The following is a 21,398-nucleotide window of genomic DNA, read 5'->3' as shown; positions in this document are numbered from 1 at the left end:
CACAACATTACAGGGGTGAAGACGGTGCATATCTTTTCTTTTTCGGTCCATGGGAAGCTGAACTCTTCGCCATCCATACTTACAGGTAACCGGTGACTGGTAAACTTATTTTGCTGTGGTCCACTTGAAACCTCATATAGACACTATTTCTATGTTGTTCTTAAATGTGAGACCACTGCACAAATCTCATGAACACATTGTCAGACAGGTGCACGTCATATATATGCCCCAAACCTGATTTTTTTTATTATATCATCGGATGGCTTTGTTGAATAATAAATGACAGAAACACAATTCACGTGTAGAATCCTCCGGTGACCTCAAGAGTAGCTCCCGTGATGAAGGAGCTCACAGCCGGCGAGCAGAGGAACTTGATGGCTTCGGCTATCTCGCATGGCTGGGCGGTCCTCCCGAGCGGTGTGCTCGATAGGGCTTTAGCCTTGCGGGCTGCGTCAGCGTGAGCCATGAGAGTAGTCTCCACCCATCCAGGCAGCACTGCGTTGCAGCGGATTCCGTGCTCCGCAAGTTCCGACGCCGCAGACTTGGTCAGTGCAACGACGCCGGCCTTCGCGGCGGCGTACGCGGCTGATGACGCAGGGCAGGACTTCGCCGCAACGCTGGATATGTTCACGATGGCTGCTCCCCCTTGCGCAAGTGGCGTCCCAGCTCGGCGCATATCACGGCCAGCTGCGCGATTCACCAGGAATGTACCCTACAAAAACAAAGACGAGACTGCAGATGTTTGTCGCATCACAATTTGTCACGCACGTATTTTCAGATTTATCACACGCCCATGACGGTAATTCTGGCTCTGAATACAACCAAACAACTTGATAATCAACATCACCACAGCAGCGTCGTCGATAAAGCACACTTGCCTGCCCGAGTTCCTTATCAGCTATCAGCAAGAAACGATGTGCTCCGCCGCAGTGGGTGTTGCAACTGACGTGGTTTTCAGTTACTTAAAGCTCAAGTGCAGATCAATAAACAGTTCAGTATTCTTGTCGCTACTGTGTTGAGTCACTTCAACCAGCAACAGCACCAATGAAGTAGCAGTAGCGAAGGCGGGGGAAGCAGCGTTAGTAGTAGTAGTCGCTGTAGTGCTATAGTGCTTCAATTGGGAGTCCTAATAGCTTTGTATGTCAAGAGGCGTTATAGTTCGATTGCTAAATCGCTCAGATAGCGGAGCACCGCAGCGAGAGGACACAGAGCTTCGGCGACACAGGCACAAGCCTCCCAAGCACTCGTCGTCGTCGTCTTTCTCTAAGCAGTGCCTACTGCTCATTCTTCTTCAGCACAATTGCCTCCCCGGGGAAGAGGAGCCGTCTCGGCGACCTACGGGCAAGATAGCACAGGTGGGTCAAACTACGGCTTGAGCGCAGCTTGAGTCGATTTCGCGCCCTCGGCGGCGCTTATCGGAAGGCGGCTCAAGGGGTTCTACCATATAGTTCACAGGAGACGTTTGACTGATGACACGGTAGGGACCCTGGTACTTGAACACAAGCTTGGGAAAAAGTCCAGGGCTGGTAGCGGGAACCCAAAGACAGACTAGTGAGTCAGGGGCATAGGGTGCCGGAGAAGAGGGAGTATCCCGAAGGTGCTCCTGTCGCTGCTGATCTTCCGAAGTAAATGTGCGGGCGAGCTTCCCGCACTATTCCGCGTGTGCAGCAGCCTCGGACAGGGTAGTAGCCTCCGTTGTGTCAGGGCGATACGGAAGGATGGTGTCCATTGTGCAGGAAGGCTCGCGTCCGTAAAGAAGAAAGAACGGGGAAAATCCTGTAGTGGTCTGTGTTGCAGACCATGTGTTGCAGAATCTGCATGTATTTGCTAAGCTTAGCAACTACAATTTCTTTTTATTAGCGGCTGCTAGAGAGTAATTTTTTGTCATCCACATAAAGCAGAGGTCAGGTATGAAGCAACTGTGAGATCAGGTTATCAATACACAGTAAGAAGAGCATAGTCCAAAATGAGCCTTGCAGTGAATTTATAATTTCAACATAAGATTGTGCTGCATCAAAGCAAACGATATGATGCGTTCTCCTAAATAACTATCAAAAAGTGCTTAAGGTATTCCTTTCGTAGTATAACAATATCATTTCCCGTTAAGTATATCATGAGGCAAGAAATATACGATTTTCCTACATCCGTGAGAATTCCTGCTACCAAATAATATCCAACATGAATGTATTTCTGGCTGCTAAACACGAGGTCACGGGATCGTATCCCGGCCACAGCGGCCGCATCTCGACGGGGCCGAAATACAACAACACCCATGTACTTAGATATAAGTGCGCGTTCAAGAACCCAGGACGTAAAAGTTAATCCAGAGTCCCCTCACCCCTTACGGCGCGCCTCATAATTATTTCGGCATGTAAGACCGCATAATTTGATCTTTAATTTAATGACTTTATGTATAAGGCCCACGAACATCGGTAGGCGGTTATAATAAAGAAAACTATTTCCTAAAGCTGAACTGGTGAGGTGAAAAAAATATGTGTTTGCTAAGAACAAGTTTTCCCGTTTAACCCTTTTAACTGTTTTTTGAAAGATCAGCTCTAGAAAATTGTGTTTTAAAGAGTGTGGAAGCGCTGGCTTCGTCGCTGGCATTATTTGCACGCTAATTCTAGCAATTGATTAGCAATACTTATTTAATAGGAAGCTTCAGCATGGGGCGAACTCCGATTTCCTTATACACAAATCATTGAACTGAACTTGTTTATTAGACCCCCATTGCACAGACTTCAGTAGAATTTGTTCCATTTGAGCCAGAAGGTTAAGTTCTATACTGACTCAAGAAAATGATGCTTTGCATTAAAGCCAAAATTTTTTTTACAAATACTCATGAAGTGGTAATGTACAGAAATTAATACCCGCCGTGGTTGCTCAGTGGCTATGGTGTTAGGCTGCTCAGCACGAGATCGCGGGATCGAATCCCGGCCACGGCGGCCGCTTTTCGATGGGGGCGAAACGCGAAAACACCGGTGTACTTAGATTTAGGAGCACGTTAAAGAACCCCAGCTGGGCTTGCCTCATAATCAGAAAGTGGTTTGGGCACGTAAAACCCCACAATTTGATTTTTTACAAAAATAAAACAATAATTAAATTGCGGGGTTTTACTTGCCAAAACAGCGATCTGATTATGAGACACGCTGTAGTGAGGGACTACGGAAATTTTTACCACCTGGGGTTCTTTAACGTGCGCCTTAATCAAAATATGCGGGTGTTTTCGCATTTCGACCTCATCGAAATGGGGCCGCCAGGCCGGGATAATTTACAAAAATTGAAGCCTATAGTTTACGTAGTTTTATACTTCACTCTGCACCAAAACAAATATCGCTGCTCCGTAAAGTGCATCCATGTCTAAAGCAACTAAAGGGGGTAAATTTTATTTATGAATTCACAGCTTACCTGAAATTTGTGCATCGTTCACGAGCGCTGGTAGCATTCGTACTCACGAGATAGTGGTACATTGCAATGTGACACAGAAAACATCAATAAAAAAACTCACTACATTTCCACTCTGTGAAGGACAGCTTGCGAAGCTGTTTATGTGTGCCCCTTAATGGCGAACTGCACCTTCGCCGCGGGTCTGCCCGCTATTGCACTATCTTCGGCTTCGGCCCACGTATCGGGAGTCCTTAACGCCTGCGTAACCTCCGCCGCGGGTCAGCCTCGCATCGCACTATCTTTATGATTGGCTCACGTGTGGGGAGTGTTTAACGCCTGCGTCAAATCTGTCACGGGTCAGCCCAGCATTACACTAACTTCGGGATTTTCATCTACACGCGGACACGATAGTGGGGAAAGTAGCCCTTAACAGCTTCGCTGTAAAAAATCCAAGCGCGCTTAAGCGCTTAGTATGACTTATGCGAGCGAAATCATTATTGTCCACTGCAACGCCGCTGAGCGGTCCTCCGATTTATGAACTCCTTGCGGGCAAGCGAGTGCGTTGAGGCGCGTGGCACGTTTTGATTTGTCGTTATCGAGAAGCAGTTAGTACGCAGGCGGGAGCGCGCGCGGTCAAGGACCGCGCGGGTAAAACAGGCTTCCGGGAGCGAGGATGACGTGGCGTCGCGGCGATGCGATCTGCCCTCGCCCAATACCACGGCAACAGACGTCCCCTTTCGGCCGCTCTGCTCCGTCGAGGCCGGAGCCAGCAATCGCGAACCAATGTGCGCACGATCCCGACGGGGCCTCGCCGCCAATAGGAAGTTTCGCTGCTACAGAAGCCGCCGGCTCTTAGCACAATGTTCAACTTGGCGGTGTCAAAAAATTTTAGTAAATTCTGCGGTTTTACGTGGTGAAACCATGACTTATGATTATGAGGCGCGCCGTAGTGGCGGGCTCGGGAATAATTTCCACCACCCGGATATTCTTGACAGTGCAACTAAATCTAAGTATACGGGTACGTATTTGCAATTCGCCAGAAAAGCGGTCGCCTAGGCCGTGATCGGGCCTGCGACCTCCAGCTCTGCAGTGCAGTTAGAGTGCAGCCACTAAGCTACCACGGCGGGTAATGCGTCAACTTCGTCCACACGATGTGTGTAGGTATTACCAGGGGTAGTTTGCAGAATCACAATAAATTATTTTATGTTTTAGTTGATACGTGATACTTCTTTTTCCAATTTGGAAATTGTTAGCAGTGTTCGTCAAAATGTTGAAGGAATAAATAAAAAAATGCGCTGCCTGTTGTATCTAGATTTTAACTTTTTTTTTTTTTTTGATTCGAACAAACCTCGTCGAATTTGGTGCAGTGCTTTCCGAGAAAAAAGACTTATTCGTTCCAATCTATTCACTTAGGAACTCATCAACTAAAACTTCCACTCGAAATCCGATGGCGTCTGTCGTAAGGCGTACTTTCCTTGCTCTCGAAGCAACCCCCCCCCCCTTTTTTTTTTTTTCACTCTGGGAAATCGCGTTAACGTTGGTGCATTATTTCCCAGAACAGCAACAGCGATGTGAATGGCACGAGTTATTCAAGCAACTGCAGTACACATTTGCAGGGTGACATTTGGGGACGCCAGAATTCCGAAGCTCTTCTGGGATGACTATACATAGTCGTCAAATACAGCATGTGTTGGCTGGAGCTAACGTTGTGTCAATGGCATTTGTGTCGGTGAGGGTCACAACTGCGTTCCTCGGCATTATCATAATTTCCATCTCACCTATCAGCAATGAGCGTGGAGAATAAACTGGTGCGTAGAGGGTGAAGGAAATCTGAATGTTCATACAGGGGATGTTTTAATATCGTAGTAAGAAAGCAGCAGGGAGCAAAGGCTTCAGCTAGCACTTCTTCACACAAGTACGGGTGGCCAAAAAAAAAAAGGAAAGCGTGCGCAGCTGGCACTAGCGGTGCAAGGCAAAAGCGGAGCTTGTGATCACCCAGCTTTTATATGGCTTGCCTAAGTTTTTTTGTAGGTTTTGCGAAGTTATACCAGGTTTTGCCAAGTTGTTGGCAGGCTTGGCTAAGTCGTTTCTAGGTCTTGCGAGGTTATGGTAGGCTTGGCTCAGTTGTTTCTAGGTTTTGCGAGGTTATGCTAGGTCTTGCTAAGCTGTCTCGGCGGGCTTGACGCTGGAAGTTTTCGAGCAGTCTAAGGCCGTGATCGCTTTCTCGGCGACGTCGAACATTCAGGCGCGGTCTCTCGCGTTGCCTGGACTGAAACTCGGTATCCTCGACTCGGCGTCGCCTCCTCTTAGCCGCAGCTTCGGCGTGGTGTTCCGGTTCAGCTCGGCGGCGACTCATCGCTTCCCGTTTGGGAGTATGGCGCTCTTTCTGGTAAGCCGCTTCTTCTTCGGGCATCCGGACTTCGGTCTTGCCATGGCAGCAGTACGTACGCAAGGAGTAGAGGAGGCGAGAAGTGTATCGCTACGCCAGCTGTTCCGAGCATTTACTTGCCTCTAACGTCACGACTCCGCCCTACACCCGTGCAGTGCGAAGAGGTTACGTGGCAGAGTGGTCTCGCAGGTGGTTGCTAGGCAAATCAAGACGGCGTGCAGCTGGGCAGAGCTTTCTGGTAACGCTACACGACGGAACTAAAAACCAAAACAGCTCTGCTGTTAACAAGAACGACGCCTGTGTACGCTGGCGTTAAATTAGGGTTCAGCGGGCATTGTATTCCAAAAGAAGTGGAAGTGAAAGACTAGGAACAAATTTTTTTAAGCGAGAATAAAGCAACTATGCTTTATTTGGATGTGTCCGGTTAATAATGAAAATGGGAAGTTGGAAATAACAGCAATGAGTACAATTGCACCTATGGTTGACAAATGAAACCTAAATTGACGAAATATAAAATAAATAAATAAAGGAAGGAAAAACAGGATAATTAATTCACTAATTGTGCTGAAATAGGATTGCTAAGTAAGACTTGCGAAAAAAAAAAACGATTGAGCTGGTGAGAAATACCTAGCCCTGCCTGATCACATGTAGTACCGGAGAAATTAGGCGCTGCTCTTTGTATTCCAGCAAGCAGCCAATACCGCACCCTCAAATTCACCCTGATGACGTCATCAAAGAGCTCATCCGTGCACTCGCAGAGTGGTGCCGTGCGCAGTATACCGGCACAGTGGGCGACTATGCTCAGCGGCTCGGAGAACGCACTCCTGATGTTGTCGAAGAGCTGCTCCACGGACACCGATTCGCCCACGTCGACAAACATGGCCTGGTGCTTGGCGTCACCTGCAAGAAAGGAATTAGTTATCACGAGCGTGGTATAGATGCGATTGCAGTGCCGTGATAGGGGACGTGCTGGTTATCGTTCCACTTATGAAGGAGCCACGTGAAACTCTCCACACAGCTGAGATGTCCTCTTTCCTGCCAGGCTATATTCCAGTATATTCGCGTGAGGGTCACAACTGCGTTCCTCGGCATTATCATAATTTCCATCTCACCTATCAGCAATAAGCGTGGAGAATAAACTGGTGCGTAGAGGGTGAAGTGAGGGTGAACTTTCACTTTAAAAGCAGCTCAACTCATACGTCGAATAATGATGAATAATGAATTGGTAGCCATTAGTATATTTACGCTACCAGCGCGTAGCACAAGAGCTGCAGGTAATATGAACCATTTAGGAACGCCAGCATTCCGAAGCTCTGTTGCAATGATTTTAAATAGTCTTCAAATACAGCATGTCTCGATAATAGTGTTTGAATACGTAAAATTTGTTTGGATCTGTCTTGTGCCAGAAATACATTCAGCAGAAAGTGGTAAAAATTCGGGAGCGTTTACTGAGGACACTGTGCCGCGTAATCTGAAAATCTCAAGTAACTTTAACTTCATTTTAAATATTGTTACGTTCTTTAAAAAGCTTGAAAAATTATAAAAAGTCGGATTTGCGAAACACTATTACATGTACTTTCATTAGTGCACGCAGTTTTAACATATACTTGTTGTTTTGTTTTCTTGTTTAGATCTGAAACTACTACTTATGATATAGTAATTGTGACTTGTTTATATTCTTCAGTACGCAATAGCAATAAGTACTGGCTGAACATGAAGAAACACAAGATAGGAAAATATAAGAGACACAAGGTCGAACCTACTACGCGTGTACAACGGTTCCTGTAAGGAATACAACATATTTTTATGAGAGCATGACGTACAGCTCGTTAACACAAGAATCACCCAGCTTTTTAATACCTAAGGCTTCAACGATCCTCCTTGTTAGTCTATCTGTTGATTTCAACATGAGGCTTGGTCTTTTGCAATAATGGTGCGCAAACGCAGCCCGTACAATGAATACCTATATGCTCTGATATAATTTTAGTTGTGCTGTACTTACGTTATTTAAATCTGTAATTTAGGCGTCTCCCGTTTGACCCATGAATGACGTGCCTCAATCCAAAAGAATTGCATTGACCACGTTTTCAGTGCACTGTAAAGGCTTATCGTGATGATTTTTATTAAACACAGATTTTCTAGCTCCTTTATTAACCGCTCTGCAGATTTTCGCTAGCTTGTCGGGTGCGGTAAAAACTGCATTTACTCCCGCCCTTGCAGCCACTTTATTCAAGTTATGCGAAACAAAATGTATGTAAGGAATAGAAGACAGTTTCTTTGTACCTTCTTGCGCTCCCGCGTGGTTGGCGTTAGTGCCTTGTTTCTTCAGCTTAAGCACTCTTTCTGCAATTGTAGATAGCATTGCTCGCGGACATCCCGCTTCAATTAGGCGACGAACCTGTTCGGCAAAGCTTTCGCAGCCGATGAACGCACGATTTCTTTAGGTATTGTCAAAGGATAAACAACGACACTGCGGTTTAAGAGCTTAGAATGCGAACAATCAAACATCAAAAATTGTTTTGTTTTTTTTTTTGCTCTAGACTGGAATTCCCAGCACACCTGCTTGAATAAGAATTGTACCCTTAAGTCAAGGACACTTAAATAGCAGTCAATAGGCAGCTCGTGGGTCACTATTACAGGTGCTAGGCATCGACGAAAAACTGAAATTAATTCGGAAGACTGCTTTTGCAAGTCCTCCTCGTCACATTCTAAGACTACTAAAAAGGCATCACCAAACCTAAACACAGGTAGTAGTTGCATGGGTGTTCGTCGCTGTTGCAACAGTCTGTCTCAGTTTGCTAAGAAATTGCCACGCAAAACGGGAGCAATGCCAGATACAATGCAGATACCGTCCTTTTTTACGAAGATGTCCCCATTCCACTCCACATAAGTACATCCAAAGTAGGTGCTTAGCAACTCTAAAAACAAACCTATGGCTATACCAGAAGGATTTTGGAAGGCCATCGCCCCCCTAGATCTCTATGCAGTCTGCTACGCTAGTTGGACGGGCATCCTGTCCTACCGAATAGTATATATAAAATGTTCACAAGTGTGCGTTTGGTGCACGGCGTCAGCCTACCTGTTTGCGGGTGATATGGTGTGGAGTCGCGAGAACGAGAAGTGTCCAGTCGCTGAAGCTATTCTACAGCATCTACAGAAACTGGCGGCCGCGGTCACTGACGATAACTTAAGCAGGATAGACGCCATGACGGAAGATGATTGAGTGCAACATGGAGAGGGAGACTTGGCTGGTGGTGGCAGACGGTAAATCAGAGTCTCGTAGCACCTTGTCAGGTAGTCAGTGCATACAATGATCCAACGGTTTCCTTTCGTTTAGAGGGAAAAGGGAATCACGAGGTCAATTCGAACTGCCTTGAAAAGGAGAGCTAGGAAGTGTCGGCTGTTTTGTGAGTTCGGCTGGTCAAGCTGTATGTTTGTGCATCGACCCTGACCACAGCTGGCCACATAGAGCTCAGCCGACAGATGCATGCGCGGACCTTAGACCGTTATTGGGCAGGCTGGAGCTTATGCACTGCTCCTAGATGTCCGGACATGGGATCCTCGTGGATGGCCTGCAGAATCGTCGGGCTTATTATCGGAACTTACAAGAACGAAGCGGGCATAGGTAGTTGGGAAATTGCTGTTGTTCTTTGTTATAATGCTATCTCTAACGCGCACTCTGCAGCGTGACAGAGAGCAAGTCACAACACACGCGTGTTAGCACCGAACCGTGTACTGTACCACCTAATCGTCCATAGGGAAGTGCGAGATGCAGCGCAAGACCCTTATCCCCCGTGTCTGTCCCTTTGACTAACATTCGAAACATCAAAAACAAACGCGACTCGTTCATTTCCACAGTCGACACATTTAACCCACATATCATTGTACTTACCGAAAATTGGCTGCATCCACGTATTAGAGACCATGAAATCTTATCTAACACACGTAGCTTCTCGGTTTATCACTGCAACCGTAGGTTGGGTACGGTCGCAGCGATAATCATAACTGCTCCGGCCCGTAGCCGCCTACGTCCAATGTACCATTGGGTAGCATTTTCGGGCCGTTCTTATTTAACACGTGTATAAATGATATTGTATCCATACATGAATCTGCTAAATTAGTTGTTTACGCTCATGATGCCGCATTTCTCTAATACGAGAATCGTCTAGTGAACTAATTGATGAGGGAAACCTGCCGATAATGATATCACAAGGATGGGCTAACCAAAACTCTTTAAGAATAAATGTCTCGAAGACCAAAGCAGTATTTTGTCGCACTAAAAATATATAAGTTGCAATACCGACTTCTCTTTCAGTAGCTGAATGTCCAGTGGAAATCGCACAAAGCTTTTGAAATATTAGAAATGATTTTTAATCAAGAGATGCTACGGAATACACATATTGACACCACGCAAGCTAAGTTGTCGCAGCAAGTTGGAGTAATTTTAGTAAACCGCAGTACTCTACAATGTAGCATTATGAAAACTCTTTATAACACTTTTTTGTATCGAGCTTAAACTGTTGTTACTAGTATGGGGAACAACACAAGTCAACCTCCAGAAATTACACATACTACATACCCACACTTCTCATACCCTCACATACCCACACTTCTCCTTGGTTCCGCAAATACGACATTTTGGAAATCACTAGGATGTTCGATTATAGAATTTGCAAAAGTTTTAAGCGAGAACTAAAAATGGTGCGTCTTTTCTGCCGCAGCTGGCATATCAAGCAGAAAACATTGCCCTGTATCCCACAAGAAAAAATGAACCGACGAAATACCGAAAGCATATTTAGCGCCAGCAAACAAGTACGGTAGGGAGACGACACCACAATGCGCTAACTTCAACAACTTGATTTTCAGGAAATACACCTATATAACCCATGCACAGAGGCGCCACCTTATCCAAATCTTACCCATCCAATAAAGCCGTCTCCTTATCTAACAAGTCGACTAAAGGGGGACTAACACACGTGTCACTATTCCGCCAGATAGCCTGAGCCTCAATAATCTCTCGCACGTTTTTATCTTTGTGCTTCGCAAGAACCCGGCAGGATCCCCACACCGGCTCAGAGCCGCATTCCTGACAAAAAAAAAGATATATGTCCATTAACGGACCCGTACCGTAAGCCAGCTGCCGGATGATCTACAAATCATCGAAAAGCGTCAGTGGGATGCGTAGAAGCTGTTGTATATGAGCTTCCGCTGTCCTGTGGGAAAAAAATGCATCGGACAGACAGGGAGATGTCTTAATGACCGATTACGGGAACATTGCCAAAATATGAAAAATAAGCAATACGATCATCTGTCAACCCACTGTCAGGAGTGCGGCTGTGCGCCGGTGTATGGATCCTGCCGGGTTCTTGCGAAGCACAAAGATAAAGACGTTCGAGAGATTATTGAGGCTCAGGCTATCTGACGGAATAGTGACACGTGTGTTAGTGCCCCTTCAGTCGACTTGTTAGATAAGGAGACGGCTTTCTTGGATGGGTAAGATTTGGATAAGGTGGCGCCACTGTGCATGGGTTATAGAGGTGTATTTCCTGAAAATCAAGTTGTTGAAGTGAGCGCATTGTGGTGTCGTCTCCCTACCGTACTTGTTTGCTGGCGCTAAATATGCTTTCAGTTTACCAACACGCCTAACAAATGGCAATGCTGAAATACCGAACACACAAAACAATATACGGTCAACAAACATTAAAAAACAAGTTAACAAGACTACTAAATACATTGTACAAAGACAAGCTTACATTAAAGACCCTAACTTTAAAACATATAGGTGCTCATTTAAAAACCCCAAATATCTCTATGTCTAACCACTTCAACTGCCGATAGAAGCAGCATTAGTTTTCATAGTGTTTTTGTTTCGTTGCCATCAATGTAAATCGTCTTTTATCCTTCTTCATAAAACTGTCACGATTCAGTATGTTCCTTCGCATTGTTGGCAACTTTCTGGAAGCTCACCATGATTTGTGTATACGGCATCACGTAACTTTATAACCACTATTTTTGTGGTGGCCTGTGGCTTCCTCAAAACTTCTGTGTCGCCAGCTTTTTCCGCTGGTCTTCATCATCCTGTATGTCTTTGATGCAGATAGACTTATTATTATTTTTGAGATTATTATTATTATTAAATTTTCTCACACAAATTGTTTTGCTTTTTCATGGTGACCACTTTTTCATCTGTTCACCACAGATATCGATTTAAGGCACGTCCGCTGTTTATTTATGAATCGCACTTCATTGCAGGATAATCGCTCGAGCTCGCGTATATTCTAGAACGCACAACAGCATTTGCGTCACGACAGCAATCTGATTGGACAAGACATCTTCATTGAAGCATTTGCGAAAAATATAACGAGCATAAGAATGTCAAATTCTGAGGTAGTACCTGCCGAAACCACGGTCTGATTAGGAACGCAATAGTGGAGGACTCCGGAATATTAATAACCACCTGGGATTCTTTAACGTGCACCGCAATTTAAGATTGCGAGCGTTTTTGTATTTCGCCGCCACTGAAATGCCACCGCGGCAGCCGGCGTCGATCCAGGGACCTCGAGCTCCGCAATTTAATCCCATACTCACTGAACCACCGCGGCAGGTAGCAAGTCCTCACGCCCGTTTCGCTTGGTCAGTCGGCAGTCTGATATTGAATGCGCAGGACGCTGTGATGACGTAAGCCTGCGGATTTCTCGCACATACTCACGCTGAACAAATCTAAGCCCTTGTGAAATGGGGTGCTCTTCAACTTTATTTTCCTGACCTGCGGTAACCGTGCATCCGGAAATCGCGTTCCAGTGTCACTGCACACATCGCCGAAGCTGCGAACTTGGTGTGAGTTTGTTAAGTATATAATTTGATGAAAACAACCTAAAAGAGCCGAGGAATCGTTTTCGCAAATATTCTATGTTCGAGTGCATTATTTGGCCAATCAAAAATAAGCATGCACATCACTGTGCACAATACCCGCACAGAGCGCAGCTAATCGTTTGACAAGGTAAACACCGAAGAAATGTACTTTCTCGCCAGGCACATCGGACTTTCTTTGCACGCCACGTCGCATCAAAAACGTAGACTCTACAGTGGGTGCGACTTCAACTCCTCTGCGTACATCTTTACACGCTCCCAGCATCAAAGCAATACGTGGCGCTCTACGGTATTTGAACAAACTATACTTTTATTAGTAGACTGTATCCATGACTACTGCACATGACCTAAACTTCGGATATTAAGCGTCAGCCCTTTCCCGTTCCAAGTTAAGCGTTTTGCAACTTGACTGGTGGCGGATTGGGCTAGTAGGTTTGCCATACTGCATAATTGGCTCAGTGCGAAACAAGATGGAATTACTTTTAATCCACAGCTTCCACATTACGCGCGTGTCAGATTGTCAATATGTCGTGCAACACGAAATAAGGCGGAATCACGTTAATTGCGATAGCACTTATATCTCCACTCCAAGTAAATGTTTTCCGTCGGTGTCGCCGTGAAGTTCCGCATATATTTAGGCATACGTATGCTATATGCCACGCCCGGCTGTACTACATGCGGTATATGCGAGATATATTATACCGTTCTGTCACTAAAGATGCTCATACCAGGTGATACATTACTGACAAAATTATTCCTGAGAATTTTCAATATGGCAGCCTAAAAAGAAATGTCACGAAACAAAACACCGACAGCGAATGTCTTTCATCCTTTTTGTTTTCCTTTCATCTTGTGTTGCGCTGCGCCACTTATTGCAGGCTTCATGGAGGCGTAATGTGGAAAATGTGGATTCAGTCATCTCTTGTAGCATGCTATTTTTTCATACACCTTCAATTCCCTCCACCTCATTAACGTGAATAACGTTTTAGGTGGACAGCACCCACTCGGCACCAATAAATGCCGATCGGGAAGACGCTGCATTCGAACAGCGCCCCAAGGTTTTAGGTGCCACAAGGGAAGAATGCAAGAAACTGTCACCTGACGCACGTGCCAAACGTTTCAATTAGTGGCTTTGACACGCGAGAAGTATGGGTGCGATCGTGGCCTAGTGCTTGGAGCATTGCGTTAGCTGCTGTGCCCGACGACCGAAGGTCGATCCCAATATCGCTTCACTCCACATCGGTTTCGATGTCTACGCCATCCTACATTGCTAACACATAGGTAAGCATCTTGCTCAGGCGTTCCGTTCGACCATTCGCCTGAGGTTAGTAGAAGGTTGTCCGCCCATGACTGGTCTGCATGGACTGCAAGATCGGATGGATAACGTTTCATTCATCCGTTAATTCCGACAACTCTTATTTTATAATGAATTCGCCATGAAGTACACTATCAAATGCTTTTGATAGAACAAGACCAATGGCGTCAATTGCTTCGTATCATTTAATGACTGCGAAATCAACAACTGTTTCAAGGAGTTGTGCGACTGTCAAGACACGCTGCTGGAATCCATGTTGATTGGGGAACAGTGAGTGTTCTCAACGCGGGTGTAAATCGATCTGGATATTACATGTTCGAACATTTTGCAGCATACATACGTTAACGATATCGGCCGACGAGTACGATCTTAGCTATATGCCAGTTATGAGGGACTACTTTGGAAAAGCGATGCGTGAAATAAACTGTTATAGATGCAGCGCTACAAATTCTGCATATCTTCGCAGAAAAGCAATCCGTATACCGTCTGATCCCAACAATTTTTTGCGTCTATGTTCAGCAGAAGCGTTAAAATTCATTTATAACAAACTTCTACATCTGGCATTTTCTCTGAGTGCGAGTCGAACGGAATGTGTGCACTACTGGCGGGGCAGATACACAGATTCTGTTGTTCTGTCGCTGATGAGGACTTCTGGGGCACCGTGTCGCAGCAATACATTTTGGACAAAGAATTCAGTGCCTTCGGCTGCATTACCTTCGGGCAGGGCTGTAGTTTCGGCGTAGCGAGTAAGCTAATCGGTGGCCACGACGGTCAACTATTTACATGACGTCGACGTTACAAAAGACCCCTGTACATCCATCCAAATCTGCCATCAAGTTCGGCAAGGAGGTTTATTATTCTGTAGGAATACCGCAGGCGTTTGCTATGGCATCTTGCTTTGCTGACAGTCTCGGCATGTCTTCACGTAAAGAGCGACGTCGGCGGTCAGATACGGCTAGTACTGTTTCTCTTGTATCCTCGCGGCCCATATGTAACAACATGAGACGCCCTGCTGCCGGATCGTCATGTTGGGCTTGCAGAACCTATGGCCGCAGTGTAGAGGGCACAACGAGAAGGCAGTTTGTACGTATGAGTAAAAATTCTTTGCGACGATATTATTTTGTAGCGAAAACGAGGATAGTCCACGTTGAAATATATCGGTCTAACCCTCTAAGTGCTAGTGAAGGCTTCGTAACTCCGTGTCTGCTCATGGCGTTCCGGTTTCAAAAACTTAAATTATGGCTTTTTAGGTGCCAAAACCACGAACTGATTATGAGGCATGCCGTCGTGGGAGACTCCGGAAATTTGGACGACCCTGGGTTCTTTAACGTGCACCGAAACCTAGGTCTACGCGTCTTTTCGCATTTTGCCCCCATCGAAATGTGGCCGCCGTGGCTGTGATTCGATCCCGCGACCTCGTGCTTAGCAGTCCAACACCATAGCCACTACGCGGTTCGGCGAAGTCGTGTGAGCTATTGTCGTCGTCCTGTTCTTGCGGCGCCGGTCAAATAGGGGCGAGAGACTAGCAGTGGGCATCAGAGTGCATTCGACCAGACTTGTAGACCGCGGTGATGTCTAACTCTTGTGGCATGGGCCTCCACCGTGTAAGGCAACCGCAAGGGACCTAAATGAATGAATGTGTGGTTTTCAGTGGCGCAAGGGCCAGGTATGGCCAAAAAAGCGGCATGAAAGTGTTAGTGATTTCGCAGTGAAGTGATGGGTTCTATGAAGTTGATGTGACGTGGCTGTAAAGGGGCCTAAAATATAGTCGCTGTAAAGTGCGTAAAATGTACGTGTAATAAAATTATGGCGATGACAAATGACGTGTACTATGAGCATTAAGGTGCATTTCAAAATAATGATACGATATTAAAGATTGCATTAGTTTCTAAATTCACTAGAGCACCATGGCCTCGTTAGAGCCCTTGAGACACAAGGGCCTGGAGGCATGTGCTATGTAAAACAACTATGACAGCGGCATCCCCTGGAAAGAGGATGCGCTACGAACTTATTGGGCTCATAACATGCAGGACAACCTCATTTAAAATATTGAGGACTACTTTGGTGTTGAAAAATGGTTCTTTACCAAGAAACATAGCTGGGTGAAGAGGTACGCAATAACGATATGCAAGAGGAAAATGTTTCTTTCTTTCAAATTCCGCTTTGCGACACTTCAAGAGGACGTTGAGGACGGTCAGCTTCTCACCACATCGACCACAGCTTGGCGGTTCATTTCGAGTAAGCAGAAACTTGTGAGTACCAAATGTGTGCCCTATTCTGAGGCGGCAGAATAGGACATCTGTTCGCCGTGATATTGTTCGGGAGGGCCAAAAACCTAACTGTGGCTTTATAACGTGCAGTTTATTGTTTATTTCTGCGTTTCACATGCGCTGCCAGTGTTGCCTTCGGGGTCGATGGTCCCTTCTACTCGGTTGACGGAGCAGCGGTAGCTGCAACCGCCGCGGGGGCAGATGGCCCAACTGCCTACTCACTGTTCGTGGGTCGGACAGCCGTTGCAAGCCTTTCTGTCGCTGTCCCCTGACGCGTCACATCGGCAAAGCTTTTCTTGGGCAGGTATGAAACCCGCCTGCGTGCCTCCTTACATGATATATTCTCTTTTACTTTAATTGTCACAATTTCTTTTTCTTTCTTCCAGGATGGGCACGACCGCGAGTACGCGGATCCCCGTCACAGTTTACACAGTGGAGAGCGTTCTACAAGCTTGAGAGGTGTGTTCTTGGGCACTGCATTTCGCACAAGTTTGGCGGCCTCGGCAGCTCTGCGAGCTGTGGCCGAAGCGCTGGCATTTGAAACAACGGAGCGGATTTGGCACGTACGGCCTAACACGGAGCTTGATGTACCCGGCCTCGATTGACTCGGGCAAGAGACTTGAACCAAAGGTAATAATTAGGTGCTTCGCCTGAATCTATTTGCCATCCCGGCGCATCTTAATTCTTCTGACATTGATCACATTTTGCTCACTGAAGCCCTCCAGGAGTTCCGCCTCAGTCAGCTCTAGCAAATCATCATCTCACACAACACCGCGGGTGGTGTGCATTGCACGGTGCGGGGTTACTGTTATGTGGGTCTCCCCAAATCACACTAGTTTTGGTCGTTTTTCATATTGTTTCAAACCGCGGAGCTCCAAGAGGAGGTCACCGCTTGCCATCCTCGACGCCTTGTAACCTGGACCAAGAACATCAGTCAAGGACTTTGACACAATGAATGGTAAAATGGTTCGCACTGCTTTGTTTGGCTTTTCAGAGTGAATAACATGGAAGCGGGGGAAATTCTGGATTTGGTGTCCGAAAAACTGAAATAAATCTTCGGTGCGCCCTCGTTTCTGAGGGCGATCAGGAGGTTGGGAAAAAGAAGTTTCCATGAAAATACAAAAAAATTCGGCAACAGTGCTTACCGCCCACCACGAAGCCCAACGAGGGGATGCCGCATAGCTTGCGTACAAGTCTGCACGACGACAGTCGTACGCTATCACTATAACCAAATATGGTGTACCCAAGGTAGGATAGCCACGCAAGGTTAACCCTTGCCGCCAAGAAGGAAGTAAATAGAAGAGAGAAGGAGCCAGGAAAGGTGGAAAGTAAGGGAAAGACGAAGGTTGTAGGAAGAGAGAGACAGGAAAAGGCGACTGCCGATTTCCTCCAGGTGGGTCAGTCTGGAGGTGCCGTCTATGTGAAGCCGAGGTCGAAGAGGTGTGTTGCCTCCGCCGGGGGGCCTTACAGGTCCAAACACCCAACATCGGCTCAAACCCCGGGATCCCCTTTTCCCCAGACACGGCTAAGCCGCGCACGGCTACACGCGGGAGGGTCCAACCCTCGTGTGCTCGGGTAGGTGGCGTCGCAACATACCAAACGCCTGCTGACGCAGACGCCCCTGCGGGGCTCAAGGGACCTAAGTTTGCCAACTAACACAATGCGTCATGGTCGCTTACAACATCGAAAGACCTGCCTAAATAAGGGAAATGCACTCTTTTTTTCGAGTGGCTAGAGTAAGCTGTGACCCTTTCAAGTCCGTCTTTTCTGCGCTACTTCCGCTGGTGTGAATTTCCGTATCTGTGTCGTCGTCAAAGTGTGCAAGTACCGGTAGAGACTGCAAGCGTTTGTGGACTGCAGAACTGATAAGTGAGCACACGCCCCTCGCGCAGCTTTATATTTCTTCGTTCCTGCTCTGCCGGGATTCTCGTGGACGCCCCGTGGCATCTGAGTAAATGCGGGCGCTACAGCTACCCACCCCTAGAACGCAAGCGTAACATGGCCGCGATGCGGGCACCATTGAGAATTCAACGGGAGATTACGCTCTCACATGTCTGTGCTCTGTAGGTGCAGATGAGTGATGCGTATCTCCAAGGTAGGCTGGTTTCACATGACCTATAGAGATTCTCTTCGGTTCTTCGGTTAACGAGCGCTAAGTACTAAAGTGTCGCGATGTGCGGGAAAATCTGGTTTCTACTATGCAGAAAAGTGCCTTTCCTGCGCCTTTGTTTTAGCGGCGACAGCGGCATTTAGGCGTAGAGTGCAAAGCACTCGTGCATTAAGGTGTAATGAACAGCAATTAATGCTTACGGACGTTTGTGAGTACACACTAATTTGAAAAAAAATTATTTCTTTTTTAATATAAATGTTAAGTTGCCCGATTACGCGACGGCCACTTTGAAGTGCAAAACCCCGAATGTATCGACTTTTGGCAAGCTTCACAGCACCATACTGACGCAAATATCATAGCCGACCCAACTGGCAGAGACAGGGCAACCTTTCGTGCTGCCTCGAGCTGCTTGTCAGCAACGACCACGATGGCCCCGCCGGCGGCCAGGGTGTTGCAGACTGCTTGGCCAATGCCGCTTGCACCTCCAGTTACCAAGGCCACACGTCCGTAGAAACAAGCGCTCGCTGAAGCCATCGTGACCTACCAACTTTACCGCTAAAATTCGATACGTGGAACGCGCAGCTGGCTTTAGAATAGCTGAAATCGCAAAGCGCGACCTCGAATCTGAAACACCGCTGAGAAACTCCTGCCCATAAGCGGTGGATTGAATCTCATCGGCAGGGAGTGTCTATGTGTGTAGTTCGAAGGGAGGGGCGTGGGGGGAGAAGGGTAATAAAATAGGTTCAGTGCGCTTCGTGGACTTGCGAATGCGCCAGCAATAGCGGAGCACTGGGGTCTGAACAGCTGTTCAGATCCGAGCTGTTCAGATAAAGTACACTAGGCCACAGCTGTTAGTGGGGTGTACTGGCCGCATACATAGGTTAGTGGAGTGTGGTGTTTAATGTCCCTAGGACCTGATATCACCAAATAAAGCTATGACAGTAAATTATGCGTTGTCAATGAATTCTGAATGAAATGGAAAAAATTGGGTGCTAATGGTTGAAGGGACATTGTTGTAAGAATGCTAAATATATGTCACTGTAGGTGGCATAAAATGTGTAGCTATAAAAATAATGACAATGACTGATGTGGCTATGACAAACAGAATCTCATTAAGAATAAGTCATGCAATAAGCCAACGCTTCATAGCCACCTTATTTCCAGGATGTTGCATCCGGCTAAAATTTTTAAACCGCTTTAAGGTAAAAAGTGGTTTAAAAGAACAGACGAGCGCGCTGCTTGGTATGACAATATTTACACAGTAGCGTAGAAACACATCGACTGCAAAAACAGTGACACGCCCTCCACCTACAATGAGGTTACTAAACGCTTTGTTGGGTCCCAAAGTGTGTACTTTGCCATTGTATACTTTAATTATGTTAAATAAACTTTCAAACTTTCAATCTTTCAGTCGTAGAACCTACTTCCTTCCTCATGCGTGGCTCAACAGAGCTCAAGCACTAACGCTCTGTCTATTGCAAACGAATGCGTATCCCAATCCCCGTCGCTCTTATATAAAATCTATCCGGGTACTTACACTGATGGTACTCGCCGGGATTGTGGAGAAATAGCCACGTTAGAACACATGCTCGGGGGTGTGCCCTGTCAAGCACTATCATCGATAACAGCTCCGTCAAATGGGAGGCGGTTCTCCGCAGCCCTTTTCTGGCTGACCATCTCTGCGCTGTCCAGCAGGCCCACGATGGGGCCGAGAGGCTTGGCCTTCCGGTTCCCACGTGGGTGTGGCCGCTTGCTGATGACTCACTATCTGCAGGACTTCGATAATGTTTGCCATACCATACCACGGAAGTGGCAAGTTTGGGAGTGGGTAGGAGATACATATTTGATGGGAAACACAACCTTCCTTGTACCGCTACCTATGCAACTGCTGCATGGCGTAATAATATGCAACTCCAATCGATAGTGCGTACGCATCGACGCTACGCAGCATGCATCTTACATTGCGTGACTAGTGGCACCATACGATGCTAGTGATGATGATTATGATTGTGATGATTTATTGGCATCCCCTTTGAAAGCTGGCTACGAGTGATCTGCCTGTTCCGCGTAACGATGCCAGCCTATCGCAATCACCAGGCGCTTGCCCACTGAGACAATCAGCGGAGTTCCTTGAAATAACTCTTGGAACCGCTGGTGCCATGGCGCGTGGGAGCGAAATCACGCGGCACTTTCTGATCTTGCTCGTAGTGGTTAAAGAGCGGGAAAATAATTACGACTGACATAGCGCGATGAAAAGTCCTAATTCGATTATTTAGCTACACAACAATAATGTTGCCTTTGAAAGGTACGCCATATATTCAAATATTAAAGGCGTTAATTATTTGTATATAATTCGGCCGACAACTACCAGGCAATAAAGTTACCTTGGTGGGTTTATGAGTACCGATAATCAAATGCCATAGGTCTCATAATTGTATACTGTACCAGCTTTACTAAGGAGCTTGTCTAAAATAAGCTGGGAAACCCTGTGCGATGGAATAGTTCGTTCCTGAAATTCAAGCTGATTCAATTCCTGAAATTCAAGCTGTGTCGTTCCGACACAGCTTGAATGATTGATGGATAGCTGATTTTCAAATTTTTTTATTAAAAATAATGTAGCCATCGCAAGCCGTAAAGTAGGAAAATGCTTCTTTGTGGCACCAAACAATCTTGATATGTAGTGTTTTATTACGTCGTTTGAGTAAAGTCTGAAGAAGTGTGAAGCTGCATTCGCGCGAAGTATACGAAGGGGGACCCAGAAATAACCGGAATCGTACTCCTGCGCATCGTGTACTTTGTTACGATCGGCCTGCAGGGGTACTGCTCTACAAACCTATCGCGACCCGCTGCAGTACTTTCGATCGTTCTGCGGTGGTGGCGATCTTCGGATAACTGGCAAAGCCAGCTAGGTTAACCGACCATGCACCTCCTTCAGAGAACGGGCGACGCCAACAACGTTAACCGACCATGCACATCCTTAGGAGAACTGGAGACCACAGCAAAGTTAATCAACCATGCGCCTCCTTCGTCGAATCAACGGCGCCTGCAAGTCAAGCC

At 46.5% G+C, this 21,398-nt stretch overlaps 1 protein-coding gene across 1 annotated transcript; it reads right to left on the bottom strand.

Annotated features, from left to right (window-relative positions):
* Positions 1-295: 295 nt before the first annotated feature.
* Positions 296-18,875, bottom strand: LOC126524183 ((3R)-3-hydroxyacyl-CoA dehydrogenase-like). The gene is made up of 4 exons (XM_055067092.1): positions 18,688-18,875; positions 17,377-17,426; positions 6,495-6,676; positions 296-712 (listed from the first exon to the last, which is right to left on the bottom strand). The coding sequence occupies exons 1-4, from the start codon at positions 18,873-18,875 to the stop codon at positions 296-298; spliced, it is 837 nt and encodes a 278-aa protein (XP_054923067.1).
* Positions 18,876-21,398: the final 2,523 nt, after the last annotated feature.

The sequence above is a fragment of the Dermacentor andersoni genome, chromosome 3 (genome assembly GCF_023375885.2).
Source record: "Dermacentor andersoni chromosome 3, qqDerAnde1_hic_scaffold, whole genome shotgun sequence".
Classification (NCBI taxonomy): Eukaryota; Metazoa; Arthropoda; class Arachnida; order Ixodida; family Ixodidae; genus Dermacentor; species Dermacentor andersoni.
Note: the sequence above shows the minus strand (reverse complement) of the source record. Positions and strands in the feature narration are given on the sequence as shown.

Excerpts from the sequence above, each read along its gene's own strand:
- LOC126524183 (XM_055067092.1), bottom strand. The coding sequence starts at position 18,875 with ATGGCTTCAGCGAGCGCTTGTTTCTACGGACGTGTGGCCTTGGTAACT. Across the intron at positions 17,427-18,687 it reads GGGTCGGCTATGATATTTGC|ACTTGTACGCAAGCTATGCG; the intron begins GTCAGTATGGTG and ends GTCGTCGTGCAG. Across the intron at positions 6,677-17,376 it reads GTTGGGCTTCGTGGTGGGCG|GTGACGCCAAGCACCAGGCC; the intron begins GTAAGCACTGTT and ends CCTTTCTTGCAG.